This window comes from Dipodomys merriami, unplaced genomic scaffold, assembly GCF_024711535.1.
Source record: "Dipodomys merriami isolate MVZ:Mamm:240054 unplaced genomic scaffold, mDipMer1.0.p SCAF_8, whole genome shotgun sequence".
Taxonomy (NCBI): Eukaryota; Metazoa; Chordata; class Mammalia; order Rodentia; family Heteromyidae; genus Dipodomys; species Dipodomys merriami.
This window is the reverse complement of record NW_027206401.1, coordinates 1,143,602-1,158,999: the sequence shown is the minus strand read 5'-3', so window position 1 is coordinate 1,158,999 and position 15,398 is coordinate 1,143,602. Positions and strand designations below refer to the sequence as shown.

The following is a 15,398-nucleotide window of genomic DNA, read 5'->3' as shown; positions in this document are numbered from 1 at the left end:
CCGACCCACAGCTGCAGCAGTCTGCCTGAGATATCTCTGAAGAACGACCCCTGGGCAGGCAGCACCAGCTGCCAGGACACAATCAACAATGGACGCTTCCTCGATGTGTCCCTTCTTCTACCAGGACCAGCCCTGCACATGCAGGGGAGCCTCCGGCCTTGCCTCCCTTCCATGCCCGCCCTCCCCCAAACCTTCCTATCCTCTGCTCCAGTCTGCCAAACTGCCGGGGCACGCTCCTGCGAACCATCCTTGCTTGTTCTCGCTTGGTGGGTCTGGGCGGCTCTCCATGCACCAGAGACCTTGCTGCCCGTGCTATGGACACGGGAGCCTGTGCGGCCTGCTGGGCGGGCCGTCCTGTTCACGCTGCATCCTGAGATCAGGGTTCATCTGCACTAGCCGCAGCCGGGGACACAGCCTGGAGGGTCCCGTCAATCACTGCTTGCCCCAGGCCTCCTGGAGCAGGTCCCTGACCGCTCCTTCCACAGGAGCATCTTGCAGGGACTTGGGGGGTCTGGTGACTGGGGGGGGGGACGAGAGCCTGGGGCCCTGGTCAGGGCCGGCTCTCCTCACGGTCACGGTGTGTTGTGTCATGTCCCACCATCCTGTCCTCTCCCTGACCCCGGCGTCCTCTCTCGACTCCCAGCTCTGGGTCCTGAGGGTGAGGCAGGGCACGGCCCTGCAGGAGCCTTGAGGCTTGGCGGCTGCGGACTCGTGTCCAGGATGCAGCAGGCCTCGGGTGACTGGGGCCAGGATGGTCACCGAGAATGCCGTGCACAGACCCATGCCTCAGTCCTCCCCAGCTCTGCTGGGGTTCACTGCATTGTGGTGTCCCCAGCTCTGGGGGTATCACAGAGAGGGCCAGTGTCACCAGCCAGCATCTGTCCAGCTCAGCCAGGTTACTGCAGGTAGCTCTGTCCTCGGGAGGGGGCTGGGTGGCCACGCAGGGGTCTCCCTCAAGCTCCTCTTCAGCTGGGCAGCCCCCTGTGCCCATCTGTCCCCGGGAGGGCCGTGGGCGACCAGGGCACACACATCCCAACAGCAGAGGAATTCTTTGCTAGGGAACATCAACCAGTTTCTTGCTCCTCGATCTCTTCAACTGCATCCCAAACCAGCTGCTTGTTACGGGATATGCACCGAGTGTAAATCCTTGTCATGGTTCAGCTGAGTTCTGAACTGGATTCTCTCCAAAGTCCCTGCCATGTATGTGGAACGTGGGAGAAGTGGGGGAGGGAGCTCCAGGATCCGGGAAGACTTTGGGACGGTCCTCCCCGACCCCTGGCCATAGGAGCACCTGCATGCGTGAACTTCCCGGCGGAAAGCTGCCTGGACGAAGACACGAGACTCCTCACCCAGTACTTGGGAGCACCTATGAGTGCCACTGTGAGGAGCACCATGAGGAGCACTGCAGGGTCACCCGTGAGGAGCACCATGAGGAGCACTGCGGGGTCACCCGTGAGGAGCACCATGAGGAGCACTGCGGGGTCACCCGTGAGGAGCACCATGAGGAGCACTGCAGGGTCACTCGTGAGGAGCACTGTGAGGAGCACTGCAGGGTCACTCGTGAGGAGCACTGTGTGGAGCACCATGAGGAGCACTGCGGGGTCACCCGTGAGGAGCACTGCGGGGTCACCCGTGAGGAGCACTGTGTGGAGCACTGTGAGGAGCACTGTGAGGAGCACTGTGAGGAGCACCATGAGGAGCACTGTGAGGAGCACTGTGAGGAGCACTGCGGGGTCACCCGTGAGGAGCACTGTGAGGAGCACTGTGAGGAGCACTGTGAGGAGCACTGCGGGGTCACCCGTGAGGAGCACTGTGAGGAGCACTGTGGGGTCACCCGTGAGGAGCACTGTGAGGAGCACTGTGAGGAGCACTGTGGGGTCACCCATGAGGAGCACCATGAGGAGCACTGCGGGGTCACCCGTGAGGAGCACCATGAGGAGCACTGCGGGGTCACCCGTGAGGAGCACCATGAGGAGCACTGCGGGGTCACCCGTGAGGAGCACTGTGTGGAGCACTGTGAGGAGCACTGTGGGGTCACCCGTGTGGAGCACCATGAGGAGCACTGCAGGGTCACCCGTGAGGAGCACTGTGTGGAGCACTGTGAGGAGCACTGCGGGGTCACCCGTGAGGAGCACTGTGTGGAGCACCATGAGGAGCACTGCGGGGTCACCCGTGAGGAGCACCATGAGGAGCACTGCAGGGTCACCCGTGAGGAGCACTGTGTGGAGCACCATGAGGAGCACTGTGGGGTCACCCGTGAGGAGCACTGTGTGGAGCACTGTGAGGAGCACTGTGGGGTCACCCGTGAGGGTACCTTGTGGAGCACTGTGCACCTCCCTGCACCTCCCCTTCTCCGTGGAGAGAGGAAGAGGAGGGAGTGAGGGGTTTGAGGTTGGTTTTATAGACAGGGTCGTGGCTAACCTCGGCACTGGAAGCACTCTGGCCTCGGGTCCCCTTACACCCATGAGGCCTGACTGGAACCGGCCACGTCTGCACAGGGACCAGGAGGACCAGAACCAGCACCACAGACAGGACACATAGCAGGTACTTTTATTTTGCAAAGACTCGTGCTGGCCACAGCATGGCATGGGAATTCAGGCCGTGTGCGGAGGTGATGCTTCGGGGGGCGGGGGTGGGTGGTTTAAGGACTCGGAGTCCGGCCCCCAGACCGGCAGCCGGGGCGTAAGACAGGATGGAGGTCAGGGCTGGCCTGGATGGCTGGGCAGGAAGGTGCCGGCCCCCAGCACGAAGTCTGCACCCCGTCCTGCCAGATGGGCGTCTCAGCCGGGGTGGGGGCCAGGGTCACTCCGGATGCCAACGCCGGTCAGCCGGGGACTCGAGCTGGTCCTCTCCCCGCGGGCCCTCGTGCGGGGCGTCACGCTGGGCGTCACGCAGACCGGGTCACGTCTGCTGTGGGCGTCACGCAGCCCCGGTCAGGTGCGCTGCTCACACCATGGTCATGACCTTCAGGGCTGTGGGCTGGAACCTGCGGATCTTTTTCTTCAGGGCCTTGGAGGCCTTGATGCGGCACAGCTTGGGCATGGGGGGCAGGGGCGGCCTGGCCCCCCTCCAGGCCTTCGGGAGGGGCAGGGGGGCCTCCCCAGGCCAGGCCAGGCCCCCGCACACGGCCCCGGCCCCGCCGGCCGGGGGGCTGCTGCTGCTGCTCTGGACGCAGCAGTCCACATCGCTGCTGCTGGACTCCTCGTCCCCAAAGCAGTTGGTGGTGTGGTCACTGGCCGCCTCGTCCTCCTCCTCCTCCTCCTCGCTGGTCTCGGCGATGGTGGAGGGGCGCTGATGGGCGCCCTCGGCCGAGGGCTCCCAGGGCTCCGCCTCGCCCCTGGCACAGGCATCCTGCCGGGCCAGCGCGGGCCTGCCCTGGGCCCAGGGACCACTTGCTTTCCTGGGGACGGACCTGGGTCGGGGGGCTCCCGTGTCGGGCTCCGGGCGGCTGGCAGGGAGGCCCCTGGCTGAGATCTCCACCGTGGACCGCCACCGGCGCTGCTTTCTCCTGGAGGCCGCCCCGAGGGGCGCAGCCTCCCCCAGGAACAGGGCGTGGGAAGCCACCTGGTAACCTTCCTGCGGGGCCACCACCAGGGGGACGGAGAGGGGCACGGGGTAGAGGGTGGACTCGGAGCAGGACCGCCCTGGAGCCTCCCTGGCCAGCACGGGCCTCCTCCGCGGGCCCCCACCGTGGGGTCTGTGCGGGGGGTCCCACGCGGGGGGCAGTGCAGGGGCGGCGTGGAAGCCCCAGTGTCTTTCCGGCAGTGCCGGCGGCGGCCTCCCGGGCGGCGGCACCCCATCGCCGGCCCTGCTCCTGACACTCATGGCCGGGGGCTGTGGGAGGCTGGCCGGCAGCACTGGGCACGCGTCACCCACATCGCGGGCCGGGCGGACCAAGGGCCCCCGAGGCAGAGGAGGGCTCCCGTGGCTCCTCTCCGCGGAGGGCAATGGGGCGCGGCCGGGGCCTCGGTCGCCATGGCCCTGCCGAGCCTGGGCGCAGACAGAGGGGCCCACCGTGGGCTCCCCGTCCACAGAGCAACCCCAGGGCTTGGGCCTGTCCTCTGGGGGGCTGTCGGAGGAGAGGGAGTCCGTGGGGGACCCGGGCCCCTGCTGCCCGGGGCCGTCTCTGCCAGCAGCCCTGCCCCACGCCATCCTGTGCGCGTCCTCTCCTGGGGTGCGCCCCGGCTTCTCAGGCCGACCACCACCTCCTGATGGCTGGCCGGCTAGCTGCTGTGGGGAGGGGGATGTGCTGCATCTCGGGGGCACCTGTACCCCCACAACACCCCTCTGGGGGACCCTTTGGCCCCTCAGATTCAGCAGCCTGTTGATGTAGGCCCCAGCCGTGCCCGGCTCGTGAGCGGGCCCAGCCTGGGTCCCACTCAGACTTCGGGAGCTTAAAGGGGGTGTCTTGGGGGGTGACTGGCTGACAGGTTGTGGGGTCTCCTTAGTGGGAGCAAACAGGGGGCTCTGCAGCGCCACGGCGTGCAGAGGGCTGGGGTACAGGTACACCTCCTGGCCGCCCCTGGCCACCAGGTCACACTGGTACGTGGGGTCCAGGGCATGGGAGGGGACATCTATCCCCTGGCAGGAGGAGGCAGAGGTGGTGTCTGGGCCAGTGCCATGGAGCCCCAGGTCAACTGGGAGCACTCTCTCAAGGTCACCTAGGAAAGGATGCATAAACACATCAACAAGGAGAACTCAAGTTCCCTATCCTTCCTCTCCCACAGGAAGCAGCAAGTCTTGCCTCCATCTGAGATGGCCTGTGCATGCATACTAATCCCTGCTCCTTCATCTGCCAGAGATGGCCTGTGCATGCATACTAATCCCTCCTCCTACTGTCAGAGGTGGTCTCTGTGTGTACATATGGATCCCTGCTCCTACTGTCAGAGGTGGTCTCTGTGTGTGCATATTGATCCCTGCTCCTTCTTCTGCTGTAGCTGGCCTGTGCATGCACAATGATCCCTTCCTTAATCTGCCAGAGATGGCCTGTGTGTGTGCATACTGATCCCTGATCCTTCATCAAAGATGGCTTGTGTGTGCATACTGATCCCTGCTCCTTCCTCTGTCAGAGGTGTCCTCTGTGTGTGCATACTGATCCCTGATCCTTCATCAAAGATGGCCTGTGTGTGCATACTGATCCCTGCTCCTTGGCAGCAGGAGGAGCCATCTCTGCTCCTCACATTACCGTAGCCCTGAGGCCTCCAGAGACCAATGCCTGCATCTCCCAGGCTCCTGGGAGTGGATCTGGGAACTCTCACTACAGAGAGACCAGGGCTACACCCAGACCCAACTTGTGTCTTGTGCCTTAGGTTGGAAATAAAATGAAACCCAAGTGGCATCTTTCCCTTTGAGGACAAGGTGAAGGAGCTAAGTGAGCTGTCTATAAACTCTGCTTGAACCTAGACTTCAAACCCTGCTAATTAGGGGCTTTGGTGGACTTAAACCCGCAGGTTTTCTGATGTCCAATTTAAATAAGAAAGCCAGATTCCTGGCGCAGCCCACCTGCAGCGCCAGCGAGGCCGAGGTACTGACTCCTCCTCCCTGTGGTGCTGCACGGGGTGCGTCTGCCTCATCCTCTCTGGGGTTGGGAGGATGGCTCTGCCATCTGCCCACACCTACATGACTCTCCCATCATGCCCGACTCTCACCTGTAGACACCGGCCTGGGCCGGAACACTTCCCAGGGCTGGCCTGCGTCCTCAGTTCTGTCCAGGGGCCTGGCGCCTTCTTTGGTGAGCTGGGGCCTCCATGCTGGCACCGTGCTCTCATCTGCAGACCTGGGCCGCCAGTCCCCCATGCCGGGCCTGGCTTTGGAGGGCGGGAAGACAGGCAGCCAACTGCCCAGAGACGGGGAGAGGCGGTCGCTGCACACAGAGGCACAGGAGGTGGACAGGGAGCAGGAGCCCACGTCGCTCAGCTCGTAGAAGCCTGGACAGAGCCAAGAGAGGCCGGTCAGTGCACAAGGGGGTGGGCCTTCCGTCAGGGAGGCGTGAGGGGCCCTGAGAAGGGGAGGCTGGGGACAGGCCTAGGGCAGGAATGTTCTGGATTTTCTGTAACTGTGCTGGTGTGTGTGGGTCAGATCAGCTGCACCCGAGGTTGCTCATCCTTTCCTCAGCCAGTGGGTTCTACACACGGACATGTGACCACTGACTGCAAAATGGGGGTGGCGAGTGTCCCTGGGTCCTGAATGAATGCATGAATGAATGCATGCATGCATGGATAAATGGCCCCAGCGCCCTCCTCTCCCCAGCCTAGGTGCCTTTACATGAGTCTGCAGGCACTCAGGGGGACACCCCAGGACCCCTCAGTCTCTCGCCTGGGTGCCCAGCCCAGAGCTAACTGCAGAGCAACGTGTGGACAGTGCTTGTGGTGGGTAGACACGCAGCTGGCCAAGCAAACCCATTTCCAACCGTGCGTCCCGGACACGGGCTGCGCTGCCGAGTGCTGCACGGGCACAGAAAGCAGGAGGGGCCGAGCCAGGCCGGCTGAGCCGCACCCGCTGCTCCTCCGCCCCCACCCCCCAGGACCACCAGACAGGGCAGTGAGCAAGAGGAAAGGACTAGTTTGAGTCTCTGACACCTTACTCAAACCTCAGACTGAAATGCAGGCTTAAATACCCATAGGTTCTTGTGGGATATAAAATGGCACACTTGTCCTCCAAGAGTATCCAACATAAACGGAGCTAGCAAGCTGCCTCGGTCCAGGAAGAGTTGAAAATTCATGGGTTCTGTTCCATCAGAAGGCAGTGTTTCCCAATTTACATATATACATATATGTATATTATATGCCCCTTCAACACACTTAGACGCATTTCAGTTTTGAGTTCTTTGATCAGATACGCTTTTCCAGGCTTACTACCAGTTCCTTGGCTTTGAACGCTGCCCGAGAGCAGAGGCGGGGTCAGCGCTCTCCCCGTGTCAAGCGGGGTCTGCGGGGTGGCAGCGCATAGCTCCACCCCGGCGGCGAAGGCTGCGCCGGCCACTGGTGCGTGCGGGCAGGGCCTTCAGGCAGGCTGCCGCTGGTCTGGGCGCTGGCCATACCTGAGCTGGGCCTGCTGTCGCTGTCCAGGGCTTCGCAGGCCGGCCGGCACACGTCCAGCTGCAGCTCGCTGATCTGCTGGTCCAGCTGGTCCAGGTGGGTCTTTAGGCCGGCATCCTGCCGTCTCAACCGGGACTAAGCCAGGGAGGAAAGAGGGAGTGAACGAGCCAAGCCCAGAGGTGAGGTCAGGTGTGAGTACGCCTGCGCTCTCGGATGCCCCAGAAGCTGGAGCTGCCCCCGAATGGGGGAGCAATCCCCTGCTGAGCTGCAGGGGAAAGAGTCCACTGGCCCTGCCCACCACACGCACACACGCATCTGCACACACTACAGGAAGAGTCCACTGGCCCTGCCCACCACACGCACACACGCATCTGCACCCACTACAGGAAGAGTCCACTGGCCCTGCCCACCACACGCACACACGCATCTGCACACACTACAGGAAGAGTCCACTGGCCCTGCCCACCACACGCACACACGCATCTGCACACACTACAGGAAGAGTCCACTGGCCCTGCCCACCACACGCACACACGCACACACATGCACCCACTACAGGAAAAGAGTCCACTGGCCCTGCCCACCACACGCACACACGCATCTGCACACACTACAGGAAGAGTCCACTGGCCCTGCCCACCACACGCACACACGCATCTGCACCCACTACAGGAAGAGTCCACTGGCCCTGCCCACCACACGCACACACGCACACACATGCACCCACTACAGGAAAAGAGTCCACTGGCCCTGCCCACCACACGCACACACGCATCTGCACACACTACAGGAAGAGTCCACTGGCCCTGCCCACCACACGCACACACGCATCTGCACACACGTGCACACACACTACAGGAAAAGAGTCCACTGGCCCTGCCCACCACACGCACACACGCATCTGCACACACGTGCACACACACTACAGGAAAAGAGTCCGCTGGCCCTGCCCACCACACACACACACACGCATCTGCACCCACTACAGGAAAAGAGTCTACTGGCCCTGCCCACCACACACACACACGCATCTGCACACACGTGCACCCACACTACAGGAAAAGAGTCCACTGGCTCTGCCCACCACACGCACACACGCATCTGCACACACGTGCACCCACACTACAGGAAAAGAGTCCACTGGCCCTGCCCACCACACGCACACATGCATCTGCACACACGTGCACACACACTACAGGAAAAGAGTCCACTGGCCCTGCCCACCACACGCACACATGCATCTGCACACACGTGCACCCACACTATAGGAAAAGAGTCCACTGGCCCTGCCCACCACACGCACACACGCACACACATGCACCCACTACAGGAAAAGAGTCCACTGGCCCTGCCCACCACACGCACACACGCATCTGCACACACGTGCACACACTACAGGAAAAGAGTCCACTGGCCCTGCCCACCACACACACGCATCTGCACACACGTGCACACACACTACAGGAAAAGAGTCCACTGGCCCTGCCCACCACACGCACACATGCATCTGCACCCACTACAGGAAAAGAGTCCACTGGCCCTGCCCACCACACGCACACACGCACACACATGCACCCACTACAGGAAAAGAGTCCACTGGCCCTGCCCACCACACACACACACGCATCTGCACACACGTGCACACACTACAGGAAAAGAGTCTACTGGCCCTGCCCACCACACGCACACACGCACACACGCACACACATGCACCCACTACAGGAAAAGAGTCCACTGGCCCTGCCCACCACACGCACACACGCATCTGCACACACGTGCACACACACTACAGGAAAAGAGTCCACTGGCCCTGCCCACCACACACACACACGCATCTGCACACACGTGCACACACACTACAGGAAAAGAGTCCACTGGCCCTGCCCACCACACACACACATGCATCTGCACACACGTGCACACACACTACAGGAAAAGAGTCCACTGGCCCTGCCCACCACACGCACACATATCTGCACACACGTGCAGACATGTGCAGACACACTACAGGGAGAGTCCACTGATGCCTGCCCACCACATGCATGCACACACACATCTGCACATATGTGCACACATGTGCACACACTACAGGAAGAGTCCAATGACCCTGCCCACCACACACACATCTGCACACATGCACACACACGCACACATGTGCACTCACACTACAGGAAGATAGTCCACTGGCCCTGCCCACCATGCACACACATGTGCACACACATGTGCACACACATGCACACACATTACAGGAAGAGTCCACTGATGCTTGCCCACCACACACAGTGCACACACGTGCACACATGTGCACACATATGCACACACACTTCAGTAAAGAGTCCACTGATGCCTGCCCACCACACACATACACACACACATGCACACACATGCACACATACTACAGGAAAAGAGTCCACTGATGCCTGCCCACAACACACACACACATGCACACACAAGCATACGCACACACACTTCAGGAAAGGGTCTACTGATGCCTGCCCACCACACACACACACATGAACACATGCATATGCACACACATACACTTCAGGGAAAAAGAGTCCCCTGACCCCTGCCCAGACACACATACACACAAACATATGCATGTACACACATTCATAGTTTTCTCCAAGAAACTTTAAAACTTCATCTGTAATTTCTTTCATAAGAATGCAGAATAATGTGACTTGTGAAGCCACGTGGCCACACACAGACCTCAGTAGCGGACCAGAGGGGACCTTAGTACCGACTCGCTTGCTTTTATTTCCAGGTAAGAATTTACTTGGTATGGTGATGCTCTTCACAGCTGCCTTGGGCTGTGACCCTTGGGCTGTGACCCTTGGGCTGTGACCCTTGGGGTGAGTGTGTCCTCGGGTGGGCGACAGGCCGACCCCTGCCCTGACTCCATCTCCCCCTTCCAGCAGTGCTTCAACCCGACAGAGGTGAGAGGAGAGCGCTAGGGAAGGCAGCCCTGTGCGGGGCCTGGGCACCGCAGGTCAGGGAGTCCCGGCTCTGCCTGGAAAAGCCGCCCCAGGACCACACATGACAACAATCCCAGCTCTGCCCACGTCTGCGGCACACCTGTGTGGGCTGTTGTTCATAGACCACAGCCTCTGCTCTGTGTCTACTCATCACCTACTTTTACGAACATGTGTGTATACATGCATGTGTACACGTATGTTATTAGTATGTGTGAGTGCATGTCTGGATACACACAGGCATGGGGACAGCATATGTCAAAATGTATCCTGAGCTATACATGTAGTGAGGACGTGCTGATCTCTTTCTCCCAACTGAACAGTTTCCCCCGCCCTGTTTTCCAATTTATTGATTTTAACAATTAGCTTGAGGATAGATAATTCATGGATGCAACTATATAGTTCATTCTATTTAAGAAAGTGCTCTTTTCCTTTGGCAGAAGTAGGGCTTGAACTCAGGGTGTTGTACATGCTAGGAAGGAGCTCTGCCACTTGAGCCACACATCTAGTTGTTTCTAGGGAAGATCTGGCTTTCTGCCCACGTTCAGCCTGGACGGTGACCCTCTCATTGCCAGGGTAACGGGCACACGTCACCTTGCACAACTTTTTATTGGTTGATGTGAGGTATCATGATTCCATTGTGCCTGGACTAGCCTCAAACGCAAACCTCCCAATCTCCACCCCCTGGGGAGTTAGAGGCCCATGTGTGAGTGGCTTTGTCCAGGGGGAGATTACATTTCTGTTGGGAGTTCTGTTGGTGATTTCAATGGAGAAATCGGCAGGCTTGGGAAGCAGATGGGGTGCTTTCCTGTTGATAGGAATCTCTTCAAGCCCCACCCCGATGGGGTGAGCTGGGGGCCGACCTCACTGCCCCATCTGTCTGAAATTCTCCCCCAGGAGCCACCTCTGAGGTCTGAAGTCAGAGTCACAACATCAGCTGCAGACGTGAGCCAGGCAGGACTGGTCCCGACATCCTCGTGTCCCCAACCCCACCCCAAACACCCTGGCTTCACCATGCACACCTTCACAAAGGCGAGTGAGACCCAGCGCCGCCGGGTGCCACAGAGCACAGACGGTGCGTGTGGCCCAATTACCCACAGGCTCCCAGGAAAAAATTACTGAGAGTCACTAAGGCCTCATGTGGTCTTCCTAAATGCGGCTTTCCTTCTCAGGACATCGCAGGGGCTGTGGAACGGCACCCGTACACGCATGTGTGCACACGACCCAGCTGCTCTGGGCTTAGCACGGGCCCAGCTGGCCTCCAGACCGTTTCTGGTTAATCATTGAGCAGCTGACAGAGATTCCCAGGTGACTCTGGCCGGCCCTCGGCCCCTCCCCTGTCCACGGGCCTGTGTCCGGGATTCTCAGCACCTCGCAGATGTTTTACACCCGCCCCAGTTTGGAGCTTCTTACTCTTCCTTACAGAATTGTGTGCCTAGAATGATTGCTGTGTTCCGGGAAGGGAGGGACAGTTTGGAGCCACCTAGAGCCCAATTCCTGAACTTCCAAGCAGAGGACAGCTTCTGCCCAGCGGAGGGCTGTGCTGCCTGTGCTCAGCTCGCTCCACACGCCACGGACTGAGAACAGGCCGCCGGGGAGAGCTGGCATCCCCGTGCTGGTGTACGGCCGGCAGGGACTCTTACCCAGGAAGCGTCCTCAACCTGCCATCCCAAGAGTGCACACAGAAAATGGCCTGGTTTGCGGCCTTCCCCTTTGGACAGTCCCAGCAAAAAACAGAATGGCATGTTCAGAGGACAAAAATTAACAGTGCCTTCGCATTCAGAGATGGCATCTAACACCTCCCCCTTTACACAAGAGCTAGGAGTGGATGAAGGAAGTTCTTCCTGCACGGAACTGCAACACAGTTCCACGAAGCCCAGCGCAGGGCAGGGTCAGGGGTCAGACCCGAGGAGGAGGTGTCCCCCAGAGTGCCAGGTGGGTCCAAGGAAGACACCAGGGCCCAGCAGCCTTCATTCTTGAGCTACAGCTACAGCCTGCTGGGAAGGAGCTGTTATGAGCACCGCTCTCCCAATGAGTCAGGACCAGCATGGCAGCCACCGGGAAACTCTGCAGGGTGAGATTTCCCCATAGCTCTCCTCTGGCTTCCCTGCAGGCCCTTGCCCCTCGCCCAGAGGTCGCCGGAGCACCTGCTGGTGGAAGGCAGATGAACGCCAGGTTTGGAGCCACGGCTTTCCTCTTAAGGGCTCTGGGAGAGCTCCATCTTTTCCACAGTGGAAATGCGGCTGCTTTCTGGGAACCCCAAGTTCCCCTGAAAATGTGAGGCTCAGTCAGCTCTGCCCAGGACTGACGGCCGCAGAATATGGGGTCAGAGGCCCCGGGGCCTCTGCACAGGGACACGGAAGGACTGAAATCATTTCTTTTTGCTCAGCTCATTCCTTTGTCCCACAGAATCTGTTGGCACTCTCCTGGCAACTTCAGATGCAATTTAGAAGGCCGCCGCCACCCATTTGATGAGAGCTGCTTCCCTTCCCCAGGACAGCTTAAATCCCTAGAAAAGCCAGAGCGAGTCCCCACTGGAGGACTGTCTTCACCCCTGGGGACAGGAGGCCAGGTGGGCGGGGGGAGGAGCCGCCCCAGCTCAAGTTCCTGGACGGTGGCCCTGGGATTGCTTTCTGAGCTAAAGAACTAGCACGGCTCAGGATTTTTTTCCTCTGCAAGAAAAATGTAAAAGTGTTCAGTGCTGGCTGATGTCACCCTAATTCAATTCTTCTCTTTTGATCCATAATCCATTCCAAGAACAAAGTTTTGAGACAAAGTCTGCGTGTTCCTTCTGGTCTCCACACATTAAAAAAAAATTAAACAAAAAACCTGTTTGATCTCCTCCAAAAGATGACTTGCAATTAGAGGCTGAATACTCACAGCTCCAACTTGTTCAAGACCGAAGCCAAGTTAAACATCAACTAAGTTCCAGCCCCTTGAAAATGAACGCTCTTGGCCTCTAACTGGCCTGCGGGCTGCTGCGTCTGACCCAGGTCACAAAGGAACCCAGCACCTCACACCGGGCACCGTGACTGGGAGGTATGTGAAGGGCCCCCCAGCCAGCCCGCCCAGCCCGCCCAGCCCGGTGGCCCAGCTGGAGCCTGGGCCCCCTCCCCCAGCTCCTCTGTGGTCACAGGGACAGGTAGCAGGAGTCCAGCCTCCTCCAGACCCTGTACTTCCTGACTCCGAGTGCTCCCATCCCCTCCCCTCCTCAGCAGGACTGAGCTAAGCCCAGAGGAACGCACAGCCTCACCTAGCAACTTGCTGCCACTTAAAAAAAAAAAGGACAGATCTAAATGCCTATTGTAAAAGAAATTTCACAGATGAACGGATGACTCAAAGACGTCCATAGCATTTTTCTTTTTCTTCTAAGAAATTGCAACATTGCAAAAAAATATAATAAACCAGGATTTTTTCTTTCACTCTAGTAAGTTACATGAAATTACCCCCTGAAGTAAGAGGCACAGGAGTAATTATGGGTCTCCTCACCACGCAGGCCGGGCGGGCGGGGACAGAGAAGACAGTGGAGGGCATCAAGGGCCCCCTTCCCACCTCTTCTCAGGCCAGATTTGGAAAGAGCTTTTGTGTGTCCGTCCTGGGGCTTGAGCTCAGGACCTCGGCGCTGTCCCTGGCCCAAGGCTGGCGCTCTACCACCTGAGCCACAGCGCCACGTCCAGGCTTTTGGGTGGTTCACTGGAGATCAGAGTCTCGCGGCCTTCCCTGCCCGGGCTGGCTTTGAACCGCGATCCTCAGCGCTCGGTTCCTGGGGAGCTGGGATCTCAGGCTCCGCTGGGGCCCTCGTTTGCAGCTCTGATAACAAGTCATGGAGATGGATCGGCGGGGTCCCCAACCCAGCACACCGCGGGCCCGGCCGGGGCGGGGGGGGGGGGGGCGAGGGGAAATCGAGTCACCGAAGCCCCACGACCCGAGGTCCCGCTCTGCGCCCGCCGGGCAGCAGGTGGGGCCGGGCGCGGGGCCGTGACCCGGGCGCGGGGAGCGGGCCGCTCTGCTCCGTTCCGCTCCGGAAGGCGCCGCGCTCCCAGCTCCGCGCTCCGCGCCCCGCGCCCTGTCCCCGGCCCGCGTCCGGGCCCCGCGCCCCAGCCCCGCGTCCGGGCCCCGCGACCCGGCCCCGCACCCGGCCCTTACCAGCTGCTCCTGCAGGGCGGCCAGCGTCGCCTCCAGCCGCAGCTCCGGGCCGCGGGCGCCGCGGGGGTCGGGGGCCCCGCGCTGGGGATGCGTGGCCAGGGCGCCCCGCACGCGCGCCTGGTGCGCGGCGCGCAGCCCCCGCAGCTCCTGCAGCCCGGCCAGCGCCGCGCGCAGCCGCGCGCCCACCCTGCGGCGGTCCCGGCCCGCGGGGGCGCCCGGCGCCCACATCCCGCCGCCGCCGCGGAGCCTGAGCGCCGCCCGCCGCGCCAGCGCCCGCCGCCGCCGCCTCTCCCCGCCCCGGCCCGCGGGTCGCCGGCGGGCGGGACCTATTGCCGCCGCGCAGGGCGCTGGCACCGCCCCGAGGTCCGCGCGGCCGCGCCCTCCGGGCCCTGCGCCCCCTCCAGAGCGCTGTGACCCCCCCCTCCGGGCCCTGCGCCCCCTCCAGAGCGCTGTGACCCCCCCCGGGCCCTGCGCCCCCTCCAGAGCGCTGTGACCCCTCCCCGGGCCCTGCGCCCCCTCCAGAGCGCTGTGATCCCCTCCCCCGGGCCCTGCGCCCCCTCCAGAGCGCTGTGACCCCCCTCCAGGCCCTGCGCCCCCTCCAGAGTGCTGTGACCCCTCCCCGGGCCCTGCGCCCCCTCCAGAGCGCTGTGATCCCCTCCCCCGGGCCCTGCGCCCCCTCCAGAGCGCTGTGACCCCTCCCCGGGCCCTGCGCCCCCTCCAGAGCGCTGTGACCCCCCTCCGGGCCCTGCGCCCCCTCCAGAGCGCTGTGACCCCCCTCCGGGCCCTGCGCCCCCTCCAGAGCGCTGTGACCCCCCCCCCGGGCCCTGGGCCCCCTCCAGAGCGCTGTGACCCCCCTCCGGGCCCTGCGCCCCCTCCAGAGCGCTGTGACCCCCTCCCCCGGGCCCTGCGCCCCCTCCAGAGCGCTGTGAACCCCTCCCCCCGGCCCTGCGCCCCCTCCAGAGCGCTGTGAACCCCTCCCCCCGGCCCTGCGCCCCCTCCAGAGCGCTGTGACCCCCTCCCCCGGGCCCTGCGCCCCCTCCAGAGCGCTGTGACCCCTCCCCCGGGCCCTGCGCCCCCTCCAGAGCGCTGTGACCCCTCCCCCGGGCCCTGTGCCCCCTCCAGAGCGCTGTGACCCCCTCCCCCGGGCCCTGCGCCCCCTCCAGAGCGCTGTGACCCCCCTCCAGGCCCTGCGCCCCCTCCAGAGCGCTGTGACCCGCCCCCCCGGGCCCTGGGCCCCCTC

The 15,398-nt window shown here is 61.9% G+C and overlaps 1 protein-coding gene across 1 annotated transcript; it reads right to left on the bottom strand.

Annotated features, from left to right (window-relative positions):
• Positions 1–2,534: 2,534 nt before the first annotated feature.
• Dact2 (dishevelled binding antagonist of beta catenin 2) lies at positions 2,535–14,386 on the bottom strand. The gene is made up of 4 exons (XM_070010322.1): positions 14,159–14,386; positions 7,040–7,172; positions 5,649–5,927; positions 2,535–4,661 (listed from the first exon to the last, which is right to left on the bottom strand). Exons 1-4 carry the CDS (start codon positions 14,384–14,386, stop codon positions 2,947–2,949), a joined length of 2,355 nt encoding a protein of 784 aa, XP_069866423.1. The 3' UTR covers positions 2,535–2,946.
• Positions 14,387–15,398: the final 1,012 nt, after the last annotated feature.

Excerpts from the sequence above, each read along its gene's own strand:
- Dact2 (XM_070010322.1), bottom strand. The coding sequence starts at position 14,386 with ATGTGGGCGCCGGGCGCCCCCGCGGGCCGGGACCGCCGCAGGGTGGGC. Across the intron at positions 5,928-7,039 it reads CGACAGCAGGCCCAGCTCAG|GCTTCTACGAGCTGAGCGAC; the intron begins GTATGGCCAGCG and ends GGCTCTGTCCAG. Across the intron at positions 4,662-5,648 it reads GCCCAGGCCGGTGTCTACAG|GTGACCTTGAGAGAGTGCTC; the intron begins GTGAGAGTCGGG and ends ATCCTTTCCTAG.